Source organism: Terrapene carolina, unplaced genomic scaffold (genome assembly GCF_002925995.2).
Source record: "Terrapene carolina triunguis isolate 2854851 unplaced genomic scaffold, T_m_triunguis-2.0 Scaffold62, whole genome shotgun sequence".
Lineage (NCBI taxonomy): Eukaryota > Metazoa > Chordata > Testudines > Emydidae > Terrapene > Terrapene triunguis.
In genome coordinates, this window is record NW_020664413.1 from 48,490,296 (window position 1) to 48,516,386 (window position 26,091).

The 26,091-nt window shown below is 38.9% G+C and overlaps 1 protein-coding gene across 2 annotated transcripts in view; it reads right to left on the reverse strand.

Moving 5' to 3' along the window:
* Positions 1 to 26,091, reverse strand: part of COL5A2 (collagen type V alpha 2 chain) — a 178,686-nt gene that overhangs the window by 26,276 nt on the left and 126,319 nt on the right. For both annotated transcript variants that reach the window (XM_024198085.3, XM_024198086.2), the window contains exons 15-35: positions 25,858 to 25,902; positions 24,701 to 24,754; positions 23,516 to 23,560; positions 19,330 to 19,383; positions 15,019 to 15,117; positions 14,329 to 14,373; positions 14,126 to 14,224; positions 12,333 to 12,386; positions 10,623 to 10,730; positions 9,855 to 9,908; positions 9,040 to 9,138; positions 8,045 to 8,098; positions 6,984 to 7,082; positions 6,810 to 6,863; positions 6,655 to 6,708; positions 5,165 to 5,218; positions 4,636 to 4,689; positions 4,202 to 4,246; positions 3,585 to 3,683; positions 2,466 to 2,573; positions 2,298 to 2,351 (exon numbers count right to left, since the gene is read on the reverse strand). In XM_024198085.3, coding sequence (XP_024053853.1) covers positions 2,298 to 2,351; positions 2,466 to 2,573; positions 3,585 to 3,683; positions 4,202 to 4,246; positions 4,636 to 4,689; positions 5,165 to 5,218; positions 6,655 to 6,708; positions 6,810 to 6,863; positions 6,984 to 7,082; positions 8,045 to 8,098; positions 9,040 to 9,138; positions 9,855 to 9,908; positions 10,623 to 10,730; positions 12,333 to 12,386; positions 14,126 to 14,224; positions 14,329 to 14,373; positions 15,019 to 15,117; positions 19,330 to 19,383; positions 23,516 to 23,560; positions 24,701 to 24,754; positions 25,858 to 25,902 — 1,431 coding nt within the window. The remainder of the gene's footprint in view (positions 1 to 2,297; positions 2,352 to 2,465; positions 2,574 to 3,584; positions 3,684 to 4,201; positions 4,247 to 4,635; positions 4,690 to 5,164; positions 5,219 to 6,654; positions 6,709 to 6,809; positions 6,864 to 6,983; positions 7,083 to 8,044; positions 8,099 to 9,039; positions 9,139 to 9,854; positions 9,909 to 10,622; positions 10,731 to 12,332; positions 12,387 to 14,125; positions 14,225 to 14,328; positions 14,374 to 15,018; positions 15,118 to 19,329; positions 19,384 to 23,515; positions 23,561 to 24,700; positions 24,755 to 25,857; positions 25,903 to 26,091) is intronic.

A 26,091-nucleotide genomic window follows, 5' to 3' on the forward strand; every position in this document is an offset into this window, starting at 1 on the left:
ACAGTATCTACTACAATGATCAAATGGAAGGAAATACCAGCAGTTCTAGGACAGCAGCATGCCACTCGGATCAAGAGTCGGCAGCTCTATGCTATTGCTCAGCAAGTGAAATGGACTCTCCCAAATTAACTTGGTACCAATATAATTCACACCCTGTGCTGTTTTGTTGCATGTATTGGGAAATTTTGCGGAGATGTAGGATTGCTAGACCTTGTTGAATCTCATGTGTATGCAGCTTGTACTGCAGATCAAATTCTTGCAGGTAAGCAATTCAACTGTGCTTTGCATGGCTGGACTGTCATACAAATGATGGCTGGAGACAATTTCCACACATTCAATGAATCAGTTGCTGACTGAGGCAGGTACTAAGAGGATTTTATAAAGCTGTAATTAAAGTATTTGACAAATATGACAACAGTAACTCTGTGAAAACTGTAGAAAGCCAGTGCTGGACAGGATCTATGATTGGATGCAAGAAATACCAGGTAACTGGTGGATGCCCTGTGCCTCTATGGAAAAAGTTTCTAAATGTAGCATCCATTTAAGCAATCACTTGTAAAATTCGTCTCTGAATATATGATTCAAATTGCACCTATGGAGAAGACCCAACACAAACATTCCCTCTTGGTGGAGGCTTTTCCAATGAAGAGGTAGAAAAGTCCATCACCAATAGAAGTGTTGAAGAAGCCCAAGACTTGTATAGTTCTCCAGAGGAAGCAGACACAAGGATCCTTCTGAATGCTAGTAATTAAGTCACGTGATACAGGGAACTTACCACTTCAGAGACCTTGCCAAATTGGGAGAAAATGATGAACAAGCCACAATTTCTGCAATAAGGAAGTTGGCAGCAGTGTTGCATGACCAGAGCAAGAAAGAAAAAGAGACCCACAGAGACTTGAATTGCTTGGGCCTCCATCTACCCATCAAAAAGGATAGGTCACTGGCCAAACTCCCACTATGCAAGGACAGTTTTGAAGAGCATGTCAAAAGAGCATAGTGCTAAACAAAGATTTGGAAGTCTTTGCACATAGGTAAATTGTATATTGGATCACCATTGCAACATGGTGGAAAAATGTAATGATAAACTACTTCCTGTATTCTTCAAGAGCTTGCAAGACCTTATTTGATCCAGCAGGGGTTGCTGCACAATCAACAGGGTCTTGTAGTCATAATCTTCCCTGCACAGAACTGTGAACATGCCAACACAATGAACACTGTGGTAATCCACGCACTCTGGACAGAGATCATACTGAGGAACAGGTTGACAATACTGATGTTGAGTAGAAATATCACCAGCACCATTACATTCAAATGATACTTGTACAAATTTATTATTAGATTTTGTTTTACTCTTTAGATTGCTGTTGTGATGCTTTGAGGTCACAAAGAAATCCCATTTTATGTCTTGAAATAGTACATAGAGTCATGAAACTAACAGAAAAGAACTCAAATATTTCAAAGTAGTCATTTAAACTTTTTGATGGTATCATTGATTATCCCCATTTCTATGGTAACAGCACCACTTGAGAGCTCCATAACATCCTGCATCTTAAGGTAGATATAATAAGCTTTCCAATGGTGTGTGTGTGTGTGTGTGTGTGTGTGTGTGTGTGTGTGTGTGTGTGTGTGTGTGTGTGTGTGTGTGTGTGTGTGTATAGAGCCAGTACATTAAGTCAACCACACCAGTGGTGTCTGCCACTTGCTTAAAACTGTATGAGTGCCTTTTTAACAATTATGTATTATTTTATACCTATGGACCTTAACTATGTTTTAATTTTCTAAGGCCTACACCTATATCATCCGTCTGATTGCAAAACAATCAGACTGCATGATGGAATTAGCATGAACTCCCTATTTGCTACTGCATCTCAATTTTGAAATGTACTCATGCTTAAATATCATGCATTTTTGCACTGTGTAAATGATAGTTCTATTTGTACGTGTAAATATGTTAATGAGCAAAAGTGGTTAAAAAAAAAGACAGGCATGCACAAGTCTCGCTGACTTCAAAAGTTGTTGCATAAGTATTGCCAAGGGTAAAAATGGATCCCTAATCTTTCCAATCTGTGTCTTGCCTTTCTGCAGTATCTTTCAGTGTGGAAGACACTCCTGATAAGATAAGATGAGATAAGACTTGTTCTCACCTCCCCATTCCCAACATAAACTCTAAATTCCTGGAACTAACTGATATTATCTAGATGCTGAATATAGTTTGGTTTTGGAGTTGAGAAACACTAACTTGCTTAGGAGCTCCATTACTTGGAGCTATTTCTAAGAGGGGCAATGGGTTTACTTACCCTTGCACCATCGTTGCCAGCTGTACCTTCAGAGCCTTTCTCACCTACACCACCCTATGGAGAGTATCCAGAAAGTCCAAGTCATTTATATATCAGAGCAACTACAGAATTATCAAGAGAGATGTACTTCTGTTTAGTATTTAAAGGAGCAATGATAAGGAGACTTACCCTGTCACCCTTGGGACCAGGAGTTCCAGCAATACCTCTTTCTCCAGGCATACCCTGAAGACCTGGAGGACCTGGATCACCAGGAGTCCCAGTGGGGCCTGGACTACCCTGAAATGAATAAAAAAACAAATTACTGCCTATTAAGTTGAGGTCTCTTTGTCTTTAGAGTGAAGAACCATCTGTGCTTATGAATATGCCTCTGGAGGACACTTGTAAGTAATAATTTTCTCTTAAACTTCTTTCTTGTTCACATCCAAACATTTTTCAGGAAACAAAGTTGCAGAGCTGAATTATTCATTAATTTTAGAATTTATACCCAATGTTTTGAAAAAACTAGTCATGAATCTTGGGTGCCTGAATGGATGGGGCCGCGGGAGTGTGGGATGGAGGAGGGATGCTAAAGTGGCTCTACATAACCTTCTCAAACTGAATCCTTGGATGTTGGACAGCTTCCATGGAATAAATAAAATCAGTCTTCATTACACTAGTTGCCAATGGCCAATTATAGGACCTGGGGATTGTCCAGGGCAGGGATGTCCTGGTTGTGCTCTCTTGCCTGCAAGCTGTGCCTCTTATGTCCTCTGTAAAGAACATGGTAGTACAGGGTCTGCTGTGGCAGCTCTATACTCCCAAGGGATCCCAATTCATATGGGTGGATTCTCTCCTGACCAACTACACCAGCCGTAGGGCTACTCTGTGCTGGTAGAGCAGCACAAAGTATCCATAGCAAGAGAGATGGGCTACCCAGTTACTTACTGTAAATAGGCAAGATTCTCCAAACAAAGGCAGCACCACCGAGTGCGCTATATTATATAAATGGTTTCATACTGTTCTATTGAAATAGGCAAAGCACACTGGTAGTTTTAAGAAATGTTTAGTCCTGTATTTTAAGGAGCTTTGTCTGTATACACTGAATGAAAATACTGATTTCTCAACAATATTTTAGTGCCCTTCATTATATTGGTGTTATGCTACTGGAATATCTTTGATTAACATTGCAAGACTGTTGTCCTCCTGGAGCCTTCAGGAAAACAAGATGCCTCTCTCTTGAGAACAATGCAGCTGAATAGAATCTTAAATAAAATCACTAAATCAATACACATTTCTTGTGTAATTTACCTTTGGACCATCAGGACCATGTCCTCCAGCCATACCCTTTTCACCCTGAAGTCCTGCTGCCCCTGGTTCTCCTCTCTCCCCTGGATTGCCACGTTCTCCCTATAAAACAGCTATATGTGAAATATCTGGTCGTATGCAGATCCATTTGGCAGAAAAAAATCAATTATGCATTGAACATGGGGTACTATTGCACTAGAGAGCTTCTGCTCAGGAATGGCTTATGCTGATCTGAACAAACAACAAACCCAAGTATATTCTTTTGGCCATAATAAAAGACTCTTTTGAGGTGCATAAAGTGGTACAGCATTATAATAAGATTATTCGCACATGCTATGCAGCATAGAGTGCCTTCCGTCCAATGATCTCAAAATGCATTACAAACATTAGTTAACAGAGCTTCACAAGAATACTGAGGACTATGAGAATATTGTTATTGATTAGCTGCATAGCACCAACTGTGAGTAAAAATGGATAAACGTTTATAATCATTTTAATAACAGGCAAACTGAGGCACAAATGTGCTAAATTATATGTTTCAAGACTGCCCAGTGTATCAGTGTCATAATGGAACCCAGGAGGCTTGCTAGGAATGGCCAGTACTTGGGGAAAATACTTACTCTTGGACCTAATGGACCTCCAGCTCCAGCATCTCCAGGAACACCCTGGTGAGAAAAGAAATACAAGTTGGAAGGAAAACGTTATATACTACGTGCTGGTAGGTATAGAAAACAGAGGATAACATTTTCATTTCAGTAGTTCTATGTAGTCTGAATGTCGATGGCTGGTTCTGAATGCAGATTTTCCATGTTGAACGGAGATAATCTAATCCAGTCAGAGGACCAGATTCTGCTACCGTTACTCATGCTGAGTAGTATCTTACTCAATGAGTAGTCATCATAGACGTTTTGCGGATATTACTCATTGTGTGTCAGTGGGAGAAACTGACTTGGAGGACTGGAAAGTGAATACATCAAATAGGAGAAGAAGGTAAAATCGTTTTATTAAGCAAGAAAAACTTGGCAAACACTCACTACATTACAAAAGAAGTTACCTGATCTCCAGGCTTTCCTGACTCTCCTGGAGGACCTGGTGGCCCAGGCAAACCCTGAAAGATCCCAACAGAAGTAATTAGATAAGTACTGATACACAAGCATCAAACTGTTTCCCTCCATAATAAAAGGAGATGACAGCATCTCTTTATTTATGCATGTAATAGGAGTGTACAGTGCAGATGTATAAGACCTTTCTATACAAAGAGATAGTGGTTTGACTCCACTGTTAACGCCACTGATTTGTTCAACTCTTGGATACCTGTTGGCTTTGAAAATCTTCAATTCCGACAAACCTAGGCAGGCTCCTTGGGCTCCAATGATCCTTGGCATACAGAAATAGTATTTAAACCTTTTTAACAAAAACTAATATAGCTAATAATGTAGCTGCTGAAAGTGCGTGAGATGTGCTAATTAGTCTGAGCAATTCTAGAGACCTTTATTTAACATCACTTTATCAAATTTCTGTAGGTTACAAAGAAAAAAAGGGTGTATTATTTATTTATGTAAAAGAACTCTTGTTAAACATACCTGAAAGCCTGTAGGACCTGGAGGGCCTTGTTCTCCTCTTTCTCCTGCTAGACCCTAGACAAAAGAAAAAAACTGTACAATTTAGGGACATTGCCAGATTCCACTTACATGTTCTCTGCCTGATTGTACTCATGGGAAAAGATTACGTTTCCTACTTTTTTCTTATTATTATTATTACTTACACCATTTCAGTTGAAAAATGAAATTTAGTCAAGACCAGATAGTACCTTTTTAAGATCCTGAGCTCAATTAACTGCTGCTATAAATGAACGCAGTTCCATTGGATTCAAGACAGCTGCATCTATTTACATTAGCTGAGAATTTTGCCCCTTGCAATTTTTAAAATGGGTGGTAGAAGGAATTTTAATAGAGATATATACACCTCTTTTAGTATACATAATAGAAAATTGATTCTTGAATTTTTTTTGTATATTTGTAATATATTTGTGTCTCTGGAATCAACAGGTGTTAAACAAGACAACTGGAAGCCTATGCAAATGTACACTGATAGATAAATAGATATTTTTCCATATTTACTTGAAGAGTACAATACATTTTTCTTTGTAGGCATTTTTCACTTGTGAGGCTCATTAATCAACATTTCAACAACAGCAAAGCAGCTGGAGAAGATACACAGAATTCAGTTTTAATATGCTGTATGCATATTTCTTTCTGGAACTAAAGAAAACAGCAGAACATTTTAACATATACTCCTTTCTCAGGAGGTTAACAAAAAGGTGTTTACATATTTAAAAAAACAAATTCAAAAACTCTCTTAACTCTCTTTGACATGTGCAACTAAACAGCTGGATAGATTATTTGAGTAATGTTTCATCTGGAATTTGAACTCTAATGGTGTGTTGTTATTTAGACCATTATTTTTATTTGATAAAGTAATTAAATATTCAACATTAAATTAATCCAGGGACAGATTCTGCCATTCTTACTCAAAGCAAACAGTACCTTACTGAACAGGTAGTCCCATTAAAACCAATGCGACTAGCTAAGTAGTAATTTTTCATTAATACAGTAAATATGGGTGGAAGAATCAATTATCCAAAATAGAGCATAAGGCGAGGGGGAAAAGGTGGGAGGGGCACAACATGAGTTCAAATGTTCTCTCTTTTCAATATAAAAGTTTATTTAAGAAATATGTACACCCCTACCGGGGAAGAAAGGCAAAAGGGTGAGAATATGTAGACTTTACGAAACCCTCGTATTTTTTCTAGGGATCATGTTAAACTGATTCAACCTTAATAAAGCTGAAATTAAAAATAACTCAACGATTTACAGATTGCTTTAAAGAGCAACAGAATGAAATTTGACTTTATTTGGCAAAAATCAGTGCAGAATGCAAATGGTCTCTAAATCAATAAAGAAAAACACTTTTACTATCACTTTTACTCTTGAGGACTGCTCAGAAAGTACAATGATGGGTGCCAATATAATTAGACAAACAAATAATCCTGTATATTGAAAAACTGACTTACAGGTGGACCAACAGGACCAGAAGGACCAACTTCACCATCTTTGCCAGGAGCACCCTACAGTGAAACAACAAATAAAGAGGAATTGTATAGTGCACACACATGACAAATAAACATATTTTTGTGTAATCAATATAAAGAATAACAATGATACTCACTCTCTGCCCTGGGACACCAGCATTACCCGCTTCTCCAGGTTTTCCAGGATCACCCTAATTTGTGGGGAAAGTTGCTATAATTACCCAATATTTTCATCCATTTAAAAACATATTTAGCTCTGAAACTAAGGCAAGCTAGATAATTAGATACCGATTAGCAAACATTGTACTCACGCTGCTGCCTTTTGGCCCAGGAAGCCCCATGCTGCCTGGCTGACCTCTAATTCCTATTGAACCTGCTGGGCCTGGACGTCCATCTTCTCCTGGTGCACCCTAGAAATATAAATAATTCTGAATATTCTTCACTGTGCTCCCATAAGCTTTTGTTCACCAATAAAAAGCTAACTCCTACTTCTTATCAAGGCCTGATCCAGTGCCTAATGAAGGCAACAGAAGTCTTTCCATTTATGTTAATAGGAGCTGGATTGGACCCTTAGGCTATTTTGAGGGAATGATTGCCTTACAACGGTATCAAAGTACTGGATAGGTCTATTCTGTTAGAGCTCAATAATTGGCACCATGCTGTTTGCCTGATAGTCATCTATGAAAAGGAAGGAACAGATAGGAAAGAGGACTTGTACAAGAGTATTGAAAAATGGATTACTTGAACTCTAGTGTATCCAACAGTGAAACTTAGTGCTAGAATTTTTCATTTTCAGGTTGGTTAAGCCAATGTTAACCTACCCTTTCAAATATTAAAACTTTCTAACCTTTAGCATTTGTATTGTTATCCATTTACAGTCTTAATAGTACTTGTACAATATTTATATATTCTACTTTATTTCTTCTTTCTTTTATTTTTCCCATTGTGGCTGTTCCATTAAAAATGTCTTTAAAGTATATGTCAAAGAGACAATTCTAGCTTTCAAACATCTTCAATGCAATTATCGACAGACTCATTGGAGCTAGCCAGTAATTATGGGAATTATGTAAAAATATTTCTTTCCAACAAACCTGAGCTCACAAGTGTTTACATTCCTTGGGATAGCCAACACTGAGCATATACTGCAACATACATTAAGCCTAATGAAAGTGATTTGCACTAACTCATTTAGATGTTAAATACCTTCCATTTGCTGGCATTTAGAAGGACCTATGCACCTTGAGAGACTATAAAACTATGGATTAGTAAAAGGCTAATTTCAAGGAGAGCAGAATTTCAAATGAGTGCAGTGCCAACTGAAGGGACCAATAATTATGTACATCCTCCTCACTCCCAGTCACAAACTACTTACCAAAGGACCAAGTTTTCCTTCAGGACCCTGAACACCTGGATTTCCTGTGAGACCCTACAAAAATAGGATAACACACCAATTGATATAACCTGTGTATATGATCCTAAAATACAGCAAGGATTGTAAATGAGTTGAGAAAGTGTGCTCAGTAACGAAACATCACACTGGAATAATTTTTCACTCAGGTGGCATGACTAATGAAAAGTCATTTAACTTGACCATGTTATTCCCCTCTCCGAATCCCTCCAGGGGCTTCCCCTCACCCTACTGCATCAAAGTCAAGCTCCTCATCCTCACCTTCAAAGTTCTGCACAATTTCATTTTTAATTGCATCTCTGCTCTTGTTTCCTCTGACATACTCTCCCATTTGTTGTCTGCACTCCTCTCAAGCCCCCCACCAGTTCATCCCCTTTATTTCTCCCACTCTCAACCATTCTTCCATGCCACTCTTTATGCTTGGAATTTCCTTTCTTTCCTTGTATGGGACATTCCAAACCCGCCTCAAACATTTCTTCTGCAAGATCTTTCAATGACAGCTCACCATACACTACACAAATACTTTAAAAACAATTAACCAATTTAACAAAGATTTGACTTTCAACCTATGTTTTCTGCACACCTCGTATTTTACATACCTACATTCCTCTGGACTGCATTGTCTATGTCTAATTTAGCGCTAGACCATGCTCCCTTTGAAGTTAATGGGAGTCTTGCCTTTGACTTCAAGGGGAACAGAACCAGGTCCTTGGGCTCTGAACCTGAAAATACTCATGTGATTCACTTTGCACATGAGCAGAACCACTGAATTCAAGGTCAGGTTCCATATTTCCCTTCCAAAGGTGAAGGTATTAAAGTGGTGGAAGAAGTGATCCCTGTTTTTGGCTTCTATAAACAGAGGTTGTATAACAGCTTGCCTATAAAGTACATTGCCATCCTCGGGAATGAAAGGTGCTATACAAATTCATGACATGATGTTGATTTTATAATTTCCTTACCCTGGCACCTGGGAGGCCAGGTTCACCAGTGCGCCCAGGATCTCCCTGGCTCCCTTTAGGGCCTGAAGAACCTGCTGGACCACGCTCCCCTTGAGCTCCCTGGAAAAGATATCAGAGCACCATTAGTCAGACGTTAGACTGAACAACCATAGTAAGAGGAAGTAAATGCAAAATATACATCTTCCGTCAAGAGCAGCATCTATCAATATTTTTGAAAACTGGCGTTCCAAAGTATTCTGAACCATATCCTTAACATTATTTAGAGATGATCTCTTGTATAGAATTAATTAACATAAGGAATTTAGAACTCTTGCACTTCTATCTAGAAGGTAATAATTGATGGATCTAATAAACAAAAACATCTTTGTGTCACTTGTTAGTAAGCAATATGGTTGTTAGGCAACACACAGGGGGATTGGCCTGGCTTCTCAGTGGAGATGTCAAGAAAGAGCTATTTTACAAGGAGTGCTTCCCTCTCCAAATATAACTTAATAGACACTGTAAAATGTAATGTAAGTAGTTACTGCTCAGTGGCTTTTACACATCATGATGCAAGTATAAGTGCATCAAGTTGGAGACATGAAAGGAGAGTGGAAAGCCTGAGACTCATGGGAAGAGCAATGTTTTTCACTTAGAACCCTGGTCTTAGCATGTTTGGAAGACTTGACCCACTGTCATTTGGCATTTCCTTTGGCCCTGCCTCCAAACATTCAGCAGATCTGCTCACTTCCCACAGCAGCTACATTCAGTTACATTCTTCTTTTGCATATATTTTTTAGGCATGAAAGGGAGGAAAATGGCCCAAATCAGCTTACCTTTGGTCCAGGCAAGCCATCAGAACCTGGAAAACCACGATTACCAGGAGCACCCTATGCAAAAATATCATAAATCATTATTAATAATCTGATGTTCAATAGGGTTTTGGAGTTCAGTTTATTTTCTTATAAAATCCTTGTCCTCCAACTGGCTACTGTGCCTTCAAAATGCTCTTTTGTAGTGAAAAATATTTAAGGGCCTCTTTCCGATCCCATCACTCATGCTGAGTGTTACACCTTAGCTCTGTGAGTAGCCCCACTGAAATCAATGACACTATTTCTGTAACAAGGTTCTAGTCAATAGAAAAGTTATCAATCTGTCATATTTCTGAAGTGCCTATCACTGTGATATCTAAACACCGAGTGCCCAAATGATGTGCTGAGCTCCAAATTAATATTAACATGCCAGGCTTCATTCTCCTTCCCCAAATAAAAAAACCCAAGATAACATTGGAGTAAATGATACTCAATACGAGGAAGGCATAATGCTACATTTTCATATTCTCACCCTCGCATGGCCACTTCTGAAAAGAACCTACAGTGTATTACAAAAGAGAGCATCCTGTCTCTTCAGAGAAATCAGGTCATAAAATCACTAGTGTAAGAAACAATGCTAAATCACAGCTGTCAATATACTATCATTAAAGACAAGTTTGTCTCTGCCCACCCCAAACTATAAGGGAGCTCACATTCAGGTCCAGGTCAGATATGATTTTCATGAGAGAGGCCCACCTCTAACAAATATAATTATTTTTCTGGCTTCCTTACCCTTTCTCCAACAGGGCCTGGAGGACCTACTGACCCTGGATCACCACGAGGGCCTCTTTTCCCTTCTTCACCCACAGAGCCAATGGGACCCTGAGAACCATGTGGACCCTATTGAAAATATTTGCTTGTTTAGAATAAAGCAAATTAACCATTTTTAAGGCTCAATCAATCACTCTTTCTTCCAACATGAACCATAAACATTTTCCCAAACAAGAAAGAACAAAATTGGGTAGTTAGATTATTTTTTAAATTTCTTTAAAAATCAGTTATAAAATGCAATTATTCCCATTCAGATTTTCCTTTTTCTATGTTTATCATCAAGTATTTCAACATGAAGTGATCCATAAATGAACGGTAATTCTAAAATTTGGCTCTACATTGTGCCTCACAATCATTTGACTCCTTGTATAGGATCCAATTATTTGTAATTGTGGTATTTATTAACTGTTAGGCAAGTGGCATTAAGGAAATCAGTATTTAATTATTTAAAGAACCTGTACGGTTATGGAATCCACTCTACACAATAGTAAACTTAGGGCAACATTTTTCTGTCTGATTCACACTGCAGATCTCTTCTCTGCAATCCATCTCTTTGGTGTAAATCCTACACTGCTTCTGCACATGGAATCCTCATGCCATCTTCCCTGATGGACTTTGGCTCAGTGACATAGAGGCTCTGATTCTGACACAATTTTCATTCTTGACAGATGGAATTGAGATTTACCAGCCCCACAGCTGACAGAAATTGTCAATGCCTCTCTCTAGAAGGACATTCTTCCAGACACCCTCAAAAAAATAATAAGTCCAGCTAGTGTTCAAGAAATCATTTGTCAACACTGACAGCTTTGCTGACTACTATCCTCTCTCTAATACTTTACTTGAGCAAGAATATTAAGAATGTATTGCCAAATCAGCTACGACTGATCCTGGCTCTGCTAAAGCTAATAATCTTTTCATTCAGCCTTCATATGGCTCCGAGATGGTGCTGGCCATGTTGATGGATCGTCTTCTCATAGCTATGAATAGAGTCCAAACACCCATGCTAACACTATCAGGTCTACCAGCATCATTTGATATTGCTGATCAAAAAGTGCTGCTGACTCAGCAATAGGACCCTAACGGGTGGACAGAGCTGAATCAAGCTAATTTTGTTCATTCCTCTTGGACATATCAAATGCAATATTTATATTACAATATTGGAGTAGATTGTGAGATGCTGTGGTCTACGTTGCTACCACCTATGTTACATTCAGTTCTTTTCAACATATTTTTAATATCTTTCCTTAAAAAGTTTATTTCTCATATGGGACCAAAGCATGTTGTTAGAGCACAATCCTCTGTCCATGAGCACCTATGACCAGTGATTTCCTTGTAAGACCAAGAAGTTGGAGCAGATCCATTCCATGGCTGCTAATAAAGCATCAGGGGATCCTGTATTTCTCTGTTGTGCTGTGGCCTTCTCAAACTTGAGTCCAGGGGATAACTGGCTGAAGGATTTACCTTGTCATGGATTCAAAGGACCTATCCTGCCCCTTATTCACAACAGAACCTGACCAGGGTGTTCCATGGCCATTACTTGCAGGTCAAAACCAATAATGAGAGGTAATACTAGATATGTCTCAACGAATATAGTATTGTGCTCTGCACAACAATGCATGTATCATTCTTTGTTTTAATTTTGATTTGATTACAAAAAATGTAAAGACTTACTGGTTCCCCTTTGGGACCTGCTTCTCCTTTGAAACCTGGCACACCAGGGTCTCCCTGAAAACAAATACATTAATACCATTAATCTGCACAAACCATTCAACCAGCCTTACCTGCGTTACCTACGTACAGTGGTTTCAAATGAAAAATGTGACAGTGCTTCTGCTAATCTAGTCTATAGATAGGTTGTTCACACATGGTAACTCCAAATAGCTCCTGATCCTGATGTCCTTAATCAGTTCTCACTCAAGCACAAAGTCCCTTGACTTCAGTAAGAATTTTTGCCTGAATAAAAACCTTAGAACTTGATCCAAGCACTGTAACTTATTTTCTTGTCTAGTTTAGTAACCATCTCGGGCACGTTATGGCCAACAGCTGACATACAGAAGCCCAAAGAGCCAATCCCACATACTGCAGATTTCTGACATTTTGTAAATGACTATCTGTTTCATTGTGTAATTATATTCAGTGGGGTTACAACTGGTTTATTCCAAAATTGCTCAGCTAATAATGCTATGAAAGAGTATATGCTGAAGATTAAACAAACCAGATTGCTAATGGTTAATTTGCAGAAGACTTCAGAGATAAAGGATTTTTATAAAAGCATTAAGCATTTAAGCACAATTACTTCTTGAATAATTTTGGACTACGTTTGGCATCAGAAAACTACTCCCTTCTATGAGACTAACTACAGTAACATTTTAATACATTTATGATAGTTTATGCTTTCTGTAAATATGTCTGTTTCTCTGTAATTACATATACAAAATACTAATTAAGGCTCTGATTCTACAGGTGACTCCAAGCAGGTAGGCACATGGGCCAGTGACCACTGAAGCCAGTGAGGCTTTGTGCACAGGTCTCTGCCTCTCTGCAGTCAAATTCAAGACTGGGGCCTAAGAAAGAAAATTCTGTATTTCAAAATACACATAAGGAATTAATGAGAACCAAGTCTTGGTATATTCACTCCTATTCAGCATGTAGTGGGGTGGCTGCCCCACTCCTGCAGAAAAGGGGTTAAAAGCAGCCCTGGAGAGGGATTAAGAATAGCTGGGGTAAGCTGACTGGGTAGCTGACCACAGCTGTTGCCAGCTCAATCAGGGACCAGCTGGCCCTTATAAGAGGGCTGCGGGCCAGAAGCTGGAAGACTCTCTCTCTAGCTTCTGAGGGAGAAGGACCGGGCTACCTGGGAGCTGAGAAGGGTACCTGTGGTGGAGCAGTGTTGGGGAAGGGCAGAGGGAGCTGGGGAACTCCAGCCTGGTAAAACCCCAGGCTGCAGGCCTTGCTAAAAGACCCAAAAAAGGTACTGGGGCTGCAGGGGGGCAGCCCAGAGATAGGCAAAGGCAGTAGGTCCTAACTCCCTTGCCGATGATGAGTGGTTTACAGACTGTAGTCCGCCCCAGGGAGCGGGGGCTAGATGATGACTGGCAGTAGCCACTGAGGCAAGATGGGGATAGAGGGTTGGGGGTTCCCCTGGGTGGGGAGACCCAGACTGTGGGTTACTGCTGGGGCAGAACCCTGATGTAGAGGGGCACCAGGGTCCGGGAGGACACAGGGGGCCAGTGGCAGGCAAGACACCGGCCTGCAGAGGGCGCTCTGGGCTGGAAGAGCTAATTCCCAGGATGACCAGCAGGAGGCACCGCACCAGTGAGTCTCAACCTCATTACACAGCAGTCTACTGATTTCATCTTATTGCTTGGAAATGAAGAAGTCCCATTGCTAATCACTACATTCGCTTTCCTTAGCTACATCGTTGCTAAATACTGTCATTCCCATGGTGACAAAGAAATTATTACCGCTTGGCCTCGGATGCCGGGAGGACCAGTACTGCCTTGAGGTCCTGGAGAACCAGGTGGACCTGCTAAGCCAGGTGGGCCAGAAGTACCTGGAGATCCCTACAAAAGAGACATCAGTGTGATAAGAGATGCCGCATGAAACGCTGAAATTAACAAAGGAATCCATCACCAAAATTCCTTATACAGTTGATTTGACTACTTACTGTTGGGCCTTTAGCACCAGGAGAACCGTCTGTCCCTACAGTTCCCTAAAAACAGCATACAAATCATTATAACAAATTCTAATGAGCGTATCAACGGAGGAATGAAAATATATTGTCAGACATGTATTTGTGCCTCCTCTCAGGAGCAGAAAATAAAGGCTAGTATGTAGACCCTGCAAAAGTTCACTATTTGACCCTGATTCTGCAAACACGTGTGCTTAATTTTAAGCATGAAAGTCCAGCTGGAGCATAAGTGCTTAAAGGGTCACAGTTTCCATCAGCATGTGTAACATTTAATTTGCAAAAACAACAAGGAGTCCGGTGGCACTTTAAAGACTAACAGATTTATTTGTGCATAAGCTTTTGTTGGTAAAAACTTCTGTTGCATCTGAAGAAGTGGGTTTTTTACCCCCGAAAGCTTATGCACAAATAAATCTGTTAGTCTTTAAGGTGACACCGGACTCCTAGTTGTTGTTTTTGTGGATACAGACTAACACGGCTACCCCCTGATATTTAATTTGCAAGTGTTTAGTCATGTATCTAAAAGATATTTTAAATACAAATAATATGACGACAAATATTTCCTTTCTAAAAATACTTTTGGGACTCTCCCAATAGAAAGGTACCACTGGCTTTGGGTAGACAGTGTGCAGGCAATCAATGGAACAAGCATCCAAAGTCTGAACTTACAGGAAGTCCTTGTGACCCTGCTGGACCTGATGGCCCTGTTTCACCCCTTTGTCCCTGAGGACCTTCTGGGCCACGTGCACCCGTTGGACCTGCTTCACCCTAATGTTTCACAAGAGAAAACAATTAGTTATTGAATTATTTTTTTAAAAGCAGCACATAATAATTAAAAGGGAATAGTGTATGGAATAGATAACAATGGAATTCAAGCTTCCATATACTTCAATATTAGGAAAAGGTACTGCACATATAAGAACCTAATTCTGCCTGGATTTATAGTGTTGAAACTAAAACCACAATTTGCCCCCTAGTCTATACATATACAAAGCACCTTTCTTTTAGAGGAGAAACAGCATGGTAGCCAGTATAATTTATCCAAAACACACCACCAATATATTACGGGGGAAATGCACATCAGAAAGAAACCCATACAAAAAAACCCCATCAACATGTCAATATTGGTCCATCTTATAGTCTTTGTTTGCATTGTTTGCAGCTGAGACTTGAAACTTTATGTAAATTAGAACTGATAAGAAGAAAGGTTTCTTCTCACAGTATAAACTAACCCTTGGACCTCACTGCTACAGGACTGTATTGATACGAACACTTAATATTAAAAAAGAATTAAACACAGGAATATGGTAGGCACTGGTTGTGCTTGCTATAGTCAAAAGTGGTCAGATATATTATGCAGTAATGACCACTATCAGAAAAAAGCTGCGAGACTAGATGGACCACTGATCTATTCTGGTATGGCAATTCACTCTGATATGTCCTCAGTTTTATCCTTATGTGGACCAACTGCCTTTTTGAACTGATGCTACACTAAAATTGTATCTTCAAGACTGAAGGGCAGATCCTCAGCACGTGTAAATCTGCATAGCTTCATTGAGCTCAATGCAGCTTTACCAATTTATACAACCTGAGGGTCCAATCTTGAAAGTAGTTCCTCCGTTTAAAAAAAAAATCCCATTGCTTCTTCCCTTGTCAGCTCTTTCAAACATTTATTTAGATGCTTTGTTTTGTTTAGCCATTGCTCTATTTTTTCTGCCATGCATTAAAAGGATTATAATTTAGTCTAATACATTACACATATGGCTGTATTAGCCTTGTTTCCAGAGAATTTTTTTGTGAATGTTGCCAACTGTATAAACAACATATAACATCTGCTGAGCTTGGCTACCTAGCTAATAGAGAGAGATGTTTTTACTGTATAATAATTTTCCTACCACTTGTGGGGATTCAGCATATAGGAGAGGAGCAGTTCTGGGGGAAAGGAAGATGAGGAGACTGCATGAGTCTGGGTCTTCTTCAAACCCATGGCTAGGGGCAAAATATTGAGAAGTTCCTTGAATGCTGCCAAAGCAAGCTCACATACAGGGCTGGAGGCTCAGACAGTTATCCACTGACCCAAGTCTCCCTTTTCCGCTCAGCCATCAGAGCAAACGCAGCCCAGCACGACAAAGACTACAATGGTCATCTTGAGAAGCATGACAATAACTAAGATGGAGAAAAAACAAATCCAGAAAAAGAGTTAAAAAAAACCTTAAAACAATGAAGAAAAACTCAGAAATGAAGAAACAAGCATAGAAGAGGGGGAAGAGAAAAAAGAGAAGGATGAGGTGAGGAAGAGAAAAAGAAATAAAGAGAGTCAGAAATTGAACAGGAAAAAAACAAGTGAGATGGTAGCAATTGTGTCAGAGCATGGTGTGAATTTCCATTGGAGCAGGAGATGACCATCCATCGATCCTATGCAAAGGTTGTGAGGACGACTTCAACACAGAACCCCTGGTGCGTCATGGCCCACCAAAATATTTATTACAATTTTAGTTTTACATTTCTGCTAGAATTTTTAGATGTGAATTATGAAGTTTTACATAGCCTTTTAGTTTTCCATGACACAATGTTTTAGCACTTCATACAGGAGGATTTAAATGCCATTTGGTGAGTGCATATAAGGAATTAAATACCTTGCCATTCTTTGAGACTATAATTTGAATAGTTTCATAAAATAGGGGAGGTTCCAGCTCTAAAGGTATTCTATTAAGGGATAGATTTTCTGTTCATGTACAGGATTAATTTCTAGTAGTGACAGGTAATGAGACATCGACCTTAAAGTGAATTTGTCATTGTGAGGTCCCATGTTTATTGTCTCTCAATGATTTTCATATCAAATGTACTCACTTTACATGTAAAAAATGTGTTTTGTTTTGTTTTTTCTGACAGTGCCTCAAACTCAGCCTGGGATCTGAGAGTCAAGCTGAATTATTTCTGGCTTATGCATCATCACCAGCAATTATCTGCAGGCTATATTCTTCTCTCAGTTATAGCTGCAGAACTCCACTGTAAGAAAACATCTCAGGTATTCCCTTCACTATACCCTGCCTTCCACAAAAACTCACAAAGCAGATTGATTAGATTTGCTGGGGTAGGTTCTCAGATAAATGCAGGATCTCATAGCCTAAGTTCCCTGTAAGCTGCCCCTCCCCCAGTCCCAACCTAGCCCAGCCCCCCAACCTGCCACAGCCCGAACCCAGCCTCGGCCCAGACCTGCCAGGGGAGGGGTGCCTATCCTGCGGCCCAAGCCCAGGAGCTACTGTGGGGAGAGAGAGCTGGGGGGACTGCTATCTCCTCGCTGTAGCCCCAGAGCACCCTGCTGCACCCCAAACTCTTCATCCCCGCTCCCCCCAGAGCCCACACCCCCACCAGGAGCCCCTGCACCTCAACCCTCTGTCCCAGCCCTGAACCCTCTCCCACACTCCGAACTCCTCGGCCCCACCCCCACAACGTGAATTTTGTTATGTGCACCAATATGGACACCCATGTGTCACACATCACCTCCATATTGGTGCACATAACAAAATTCATTCCACACAGGGGTGGGAAAAATTAGAGGGGACACTGCTTATAGCCCCTCCTAAACAATCATAATCCAGCTTAGTTTTGGGCAATGCAATTAGTCATTACTGTGGCTCTAAAGAGCTCTCTGAGTAAGGAAACTGAGTCTCCCATTTCCATTTAGGCTGAGCTGGAGGAGGAGTACAGGGCCATTCCGTCTCTCCTCCTACTGCAGCAAGTTTTTCCCTTCCACCCACCCCTGCCAATAGTGGAGCTTAGGGAAGTCATTGATCCTTTTCTTTAGGATACTGTAGTGGCATTCAGTTACTGATTGTAGGAGTCACAATTTGCCTTCAATCTGCCGGAGTCACAATCTACCTTCCAATCTGCTTCTGTGGCAACACAGCAACATTGTACCCCTCAACCAGGCTCATTGCAAACCCATGAGTTAGTCCTACATTACTAATTTATCTCCTACATATTCCTTTTACAAAGTTCATATGAAAAACATATAGAAATTCCTTGAAACCTCAAGTCACCAGTCAGAGCTGAATCATGACCAACATATTAAAATTTCTACTGTATCTAAATGTCATGCCACCAGCAGATTATAAATGATATGGAAAACAGAACAAGCACCGCTAAGATAAGAAGAGAACAAGCAAAAATGAGGTTTAAAAAGCCCCCTAAACAATATAAAGTAAATGCTGATTTTTATTGTTACGTTAATGCTGTGATGGTAATCTAAATATTGTGTATGTTGTCCAAAATATAAGGATTACCAGAAAATTGTCACGCTTAACAAATGGAAGTTAAGAAAAATTTTAATCTGTTCCCATTCTTTGAACCAAAACACCTCTTTTATAGAGTCTTAAAGGATGTTTGAGGTGGTGTGTGGGAAGAAGAGATAAGGCTAACCTTACACAACTGCTTTACAACTTCTTTTGTTTAGATCATTTGTTCATTATTCTATGGCACGGTAACCTAGGTGTATTGCCAATTCACATTAAAACTGCTATTTCCTGCAGCTGTCTAAGTTTCCTGGGGGATGGATCTACAGATCCAACTCTATCAAGCTAGTGGATTTCACAACCTTATGGTTTAACATAATATTCTAATTAAGAAGAGCTCTGTGTAGCTCGAAAGCTTGTCTCTTTCACCAACAGAAGTTGGTCAAATAAAAGATGTTGCCTCACCCATCTGGTCTCTCTAAGGGTTGAGTTAAACCCATTTTTCCCACTTATCTTTGAGTTTCTCACCTATGACCATAGCCATATTCTGTCAAAGCCTACTGCTTCATCACAGCTGTTGTTTCTAGCTTCTGTTTCCAGGTGTTAATTAAAAGTGAAATGCACAGTCACCTCTTTTCATTTGTGAAGATGAATTCCACATGTTCAAGGTGGTCTCTATAAATGTGGGCATATGAAGATCTAATTAATAGGGTTAAACAGACTAAAACAAAGCAGCTTTTCTTACCTTTACACCAGGAGGACCCGGAAAACCAGGAGAACCAGTTATACCAAGTGGTCCCTATAAAAAACAAATAAAGTACATGAGGAGATATTTCCAAAGTCAGTATCACAAAACTAGCGGCCTAAACACTGATGAAGGCCTATGCAAATGGAGTTCCTGGGTTTTAATGCAATGCAAGTTACAAAACATATTGCCTCATAAAAAAAGGGAAACCAGTTCTATAAATATTGTAGATGACATAAGTGTTATGAACTGAATACCACTTATAAATGTAATGTTTTATTAAGTCAATAATACTCAGACTGCGGTTTGCGAGCTGCAAGTGGCTCTTTAATGGATCTCCTTGCAGCACATGATATTAGAACGCTGTGTGATTTAATTATTAACCAATCTAAGTTTTTAACCAATCAGGATGCTTTTATGATGTTATTAACCAATTATAGTTAATATTTAGTCAGTCATTTTGCTACTCTGGCTCTTTTGGGTAATGTTGATCACTAAGTTGGCTCCTGAACCACTGAGGTCTGCGTACCACTGAATTAAGTACTTTTTTACTGACGTTATCAATGTTACAGCTCTTGGTTCATCTGCCAACTTCCAAACAGTAATCAATATAGTTTTTAATTATAATATTTTTGAGTTTCAGTTTTCATTACAAATATACTATTTCCTCTTCGTTTTGCTCAAGCTACTCTTAAAAGGTACTAAAAAGATAAGATAATCAAAAAATCACTGATTTTCCACGCAAACTTTCTATCTGTAAAATCTGCATATTGTGCTACAGATGATGTTGTATCAGACAATATTACAAATAGCTAAACAAAACTTAGATAAATATACTAATCAAAGATTAAATCTATTTTATAACAATGCGCCCCATCAGACATGTCAACAAAACTATTCAGCCAGTGAAGTTCAGATGTTATATATCATTAATAGAGCATTGTATCTTAATTATAGTCTGATTTAGTACTAAGTTAATAATTGTATCAGAATCTCTGTCAATCACGATTAAGGATATGATTTGGTCACAGATTCTGTGACTTTAACAGATCTCCGTGACTTCCTCGGCTTCAGCTCCAGCCTCACACGTGGTGTGGCTCTGGCTTCAGCCTGGCGCATGGCAGGGCTCCAGCTGTAAGCCCAACACACAGCAGGGATCAGGCTTCTATGATTTATAGTTTATTGCCCATGTCCTGTCTGTGACTTTTACTAAAAATACCTGTGACAAAATCTTAGCCTTAATCATGATACCCAGAATCACTCAAATCACAAGCCCTTTATGATCAATAACTCCAATACTCCTGCATTCTCTATATAGGGGATAACCCCTTTAGACTCAGATTGTGCAAATTGGGCCCTATATTGCTCTTAATCTGTTCATGCAAATCCAAATGTTTCCAAAAAATATCCTAATTATGTTAACAGTCATCAAAACACTGAAGAAATCCCACTCTTGCCTGTGAGAGTTCTGTGTGAAGATCAACAGAGGTACATGGTCCAAAATGAGTAAGATAGTTGACACAGTTGCATCCAAAAATAACAGTATAATGTAGAGTCAACCAAGTGGTAAACTAATACTGCTTTTTTGTTGCTATTGTGCTGGGTGGGCTAAACAGATGTGATATTACACTCCTCCTTCTATATTATATAGTCTTTGGATAGTAGTATACAGGGGTCATAAATATTGAGTACAGCTGTGTATTCCCAAATGATTTCCCTTTCTTTGTCTTTGGCTGGATTTTCACCCTCTTTGGGGAACATGATGTATACTGAGAAAGAATGTTTTATATAACAAAGCTTCTACTGACAAACTCAGTAAGAACAATCTGTTCCAAAGACTATTAATTATGGAGAACATTTCTGCCAGCGACCTTGTAGTGAATTGCTAAAGCACTGCTGTAACAGCTCATTTAATGTATTTATGAAAAAGCTACATCCCAATTTATTGGGTCATGAACACTTATCTGCCAAATCTCGCTCGTTTCAATGATAATTTTAGCATTACGACATATTTCTTTGTACTTACCCAATTCATCATATATTTGGATAGCACTTTCTCCAGAGAGATCATGTTTAACCATTCTGCATCTCCCTGTGAGATTGCTAGGGAATGTACCACATATGCTAGCCAACCAGATGTCATGCCCAGTGGGTTTGAGCTCAGGTTGGGAGTCCACTGAAATATTTATACTTCATCTAGAATTTCTGAATTGCTTTGAGATTCAATTTTTTTCTGTTATAGAATTGTTTTAAAATAATGAAAAATCTTGTAAATATTTTATTTTTAAAGTACTGTAATAGTTGTGGTCACCCTTCTCTGTAGGATGTACCAGATAACTGAATTTGGCAGCTATCTACACTCTCAGCTTGAACTTCTATCATAGTCAATTATTGGTTAATGGAGTTTACAACAGTACAGTCTATTGTGTAACACATGGACAAATACCGTTTCCTCACTGCAGCATGTTGGGATTCCCTCCGAGACCCTTTGCACTTGGCATATCCAGAACACCTCATCCAGTTCTGGGAGAACACCTTATCCAGTTCTCACGAATCCAAAAACTTGGTTCAAACACGGACTCGTCACAGAGGTTTCTTTATATGATATCATAAAGCTACACCTCCGGTGATCAGGCTCAGATGTAGGGGGTTAGGCTAGGGTGCACCACATCTCCAACATACATAATCATGAATCAGCTTATGTACACACTCAAACTTAATACTATAGTTTAAAATGCTGTATCACACACTTTATGATTGGCCTACTAATTTTTGTAACCAATCCCTGTACAGATCATGAACTGTCCACGAGCTGTAAGCAAAGCTGTGGCTGCAAGCTTATCACACATTACTCTTCTCACTATTTCTTAATCTACAAACTGAATGTTATTTACAAGGCCATTTGTGAGTTTATGCTTTGTCCATTGTTAATCTCAGCTTCCTTACTTCTTTTCCTTACTTCTTCTCGCATTGTTCATGCAAGGCCTACACAGTATCATTAGGGAAGAAAGACTATGTACTTAAACAGTGAAAATTTTAACTTTGGACTAGTGTGCCTCAGACTGAACGAAGATTCGGCATACAGGCATATCACATTTTGTATCAATAGGCAATTATTTGGCAGATGTTTTTGTCAAGTGACATGCGCAAAAAAAAAAATAAAGTGTATTTCTAGGGGAAATCTGTCAAACATTAATAGTGAGGAAGTATAAATGAGTAAACAGTACTATAGGCACTAAAATTGAAAACACTTATGCATGTGGTTAACTTTACACATACCAGTAATCCCACTGACTTCTAGATATTCTTCAGTGGGGTACTCAGATGCATTAAGTTAAACATTTGTGCATAGGTGTTTGTAGAATTGGGACCAGAGTCACTTGTTATATGAAAATCCTTAGTTTAACTGCCACACTAACCTTTTTACATATTTAAACTGTATTTTCTTTATCTGAAAACTTTTTACAATACCTGTTCTGTATAACAAAACTACTTGTAAATCATGTATTGAAAAGCATTATTATTTTAATTTTTGATAAACTTCTATATAAACGATGTGAGTATTTTGTAATAAATTGATCTCTCAAGGAGGCAGTTTATCAGCTTGTAATGCATTTGTGTATGTGTTTCTGGTTCATCAGCTCAGTGTATGACTTCTTCTAAAAAAAGGGCTACATATCCTTATAAGTTTTGAAAATATATAGTCTTTATGGATTTGAGATAGCAAATTCACATCTTTCTGTTATTAGTGAAATTCATTACTTCTTACTGAGAACTGGTATAACTTCCTTTGACATCTTTATGCGAAGAAAGACAACTTTTTATTAATGATTCTTTATTATAATACTTATTTCTAAAATGCTTAACCTTTTTGCATCTAGGTTCCATTGCATTAATGTAGCAGTACATCAGTTCCCTGAGAGAAGATGAACATAGCACCAGCCTACTCCCTACTTAAAATCACTTACTTGAGAGGAAGCAAAATCTTAGTGGTTTATTTCTCAGAGCACACATCTCCACAATTGTGATTAATAATTTTGTGGCAGTATCAGGAATCATGCACAGATATTTAAGATTTGCCTTCAGTTACCAGATTAAAAATGGCAACAGTTACTCATCCTTCTGGTTAAAGAATGTCTGAAGGTAAAGGAAGATCACAACGCTGGGAACAAGGAAAGGAACTTACCACTGGCCCAGGCTTCCCTGGCATACCATGCGAACCCCGTCCACCCTAGACATAAAGATAGACAAGACACAGTACATTTATAGGAATTCTTATTAAACTCTGCCCTTGAATATTAGTGATTGTAAAAGGAGCCAATTTACAACTGTCTTTAAATTATACCATCCATAAATCCATCACAGAATGGACATGGAAGAGTTTTAGAGTGAAATCACAACCTGTTGAAGTCAACAGGACTTTTGCTAGTGATTTCAATGGGGCCAGGAGTTCATGTTTGTTACTGTGAAGAGTAGTACACACTAGACCAGTGATTCTCAACCCGCGGGACGCTTGCAGCCCAATGAGCACACAGCTGCGGCCCATGTGACAGCCTCAGGGCCATACAGGTAGTTTATATAGTGTGTGGATGCATCCCACATAACACATTGAGAGCTGTATATGTGGCCCAAAATGGTAAACAGATTGAGAACCACTGCACTAGACTCATAAGTGCCATGAGTAGAGATGTGAAAAAAAATTGAAATAAAATGTAAAACTACAGAAATGAAGGTTTGCATTTCTTTTCAGAGATGATCCCATATGATGAAATACTTAAGAAAGTTCACTTTTTTGTTTTTAGTGAGACCATTTTTTTCTATTTTGAAGTAAAAGGTTACTTTTGAAATTTTCATTTTAAGGGTTTTTTCCCCACTGAAAATCAATTTGCATCAGAAACATATACAATTTCAAAGTTTGCAAGTTTTTGTGAAAATGGCTTTTTCACAGAAATTTTACAAACAAAAAATGTAATTTCTGGGTCACAAAACTGATGAAAAACGTGAACATATTTAACAATTTTGTACAGTTCTGCTCAGAGTCACCCCCTGCATCCAGTTTATTCTTGCCACCTATGTTAATAAAATATAGCAATTAATGTCTAACTTACAGATGTTATTGCTTTTTAAAATTTAAATTAAGGCTCTGATCCTGCAAATCTCTACTCAGTTCTTGCAGTAGCCTTGGACTATAAAGGGACTACTTGTGGTTGGGGGGGTAAATGTGAGCATGAGAGTGAGTAAATTACTCATTCAGTAGTAAATTTTTGCAAGCTCAAAACTTGAAAAAAGAAATATGACTGTAATTTAGATAAAACAAGTAAAGCACAGCAGTAGGGCTAACAGACAGCAGCAAAACCTCAAATCCACTTACAGGAGCACCTTGTGGTCCAATTCGCCCTCTTTCTCCTGACATTCCTCTAGGACCCTATGGAAAGAGAACAGAAAAATGCTTTAATTGATATTCATTCTGTGAGGATAATAAGAAGTGGAATGCAGGAGTTCACTGTTGTTGGTTTTTTTTTTTTTTTTTCAGAATAACCATAGTATAGAGCATTTTTTCAGTTTTCTTTTAAACATCTCTGATTTTTCTTTTTTCTTTCAATAAAAACTTTTCACTGCACTCCTACTCCAGGAATTATAGCGTAATGAAGTCTGATCTGACAAGCCTTACTCACAAGAAGAATCCCATTGGGTTCAGTCTTGCTCCCACTGATGAAATTTGGTGCCAAACATTTCAAAGACAGCCTGATTAGGCTCACTGTTTTTAATGAGAATACAAGAATAACTAAGATCTACTCATGTGACTAAGTGTTACAGGATCAGACCACTGTTTTTTCTGCTAGTGATTACGCTGGTCTATGGGGCCCATAAAGTTGAAGCAAATCTATGTCCTCGGTCAGCCTTACAAGTTTTGCCCCAGGGAACTGAACTGCTCTGTAATTTCTCTTTTTCCATTTGTAGCTGTATTTCAAAATTCAGCCACACAAAGACTAAATTCCCTACATACTCACTGAGGGTCAATAACTCAATCCCATTTTACTATTGCTGATTCACTAATTGAGATCCATTTCAGAGATATTACATTCTGCAGGACACAGGATAACACATCAAAACCAGATGGCTTTATCTCCACTAATGTTTATAGTTTTACAGATGCTCTAAATACCAGCTAAGTAAAAGCATTCTGAGATTGCAGGAGAGAAAAGACTACTCACCCCACATCTTTATTCTAGACACAAACTCAAAAATCCTCTGTCTGTAGTTTTCTTAGCTAATATTTTTCTAACTGAAATAATTTCAATTATTGACTCAAAGTGACCTCCTTTGAGATTTTCATTATATTAAAATCTCTTCATATAAAGAATCAGGAAGGGCCTAAAGGGTATAGAGGGGTTAATCACCCTGAACCACAATGGGGAAAAGATCATACCAAAACCTAATTCAGATTTGTATTAATTTCCTGATTTACTGCAGTTACTGACAAAGCACTTACAAAATCCAATTGCAAACATTGCAAATAACACTCACGAGAGGGCCTGTTAGACCCATTGAGCCAGTTGGTCCGGCTTCACCCTAGAAATTCAAATGAAAGCACAAAAAGCATGTTAGAGGAAAATGAAACTCCATCTCTTATCACCACCACTTAAGTTTAATGTAGCTCTATTAGGGACAAATTTGCATAGCAATGTGTGGGAAGTTACATAAATCAGTCCCATTGCTGATGGGAAGAGCCATGTTTCTGAGGGCTTGGCTAGACTCGGG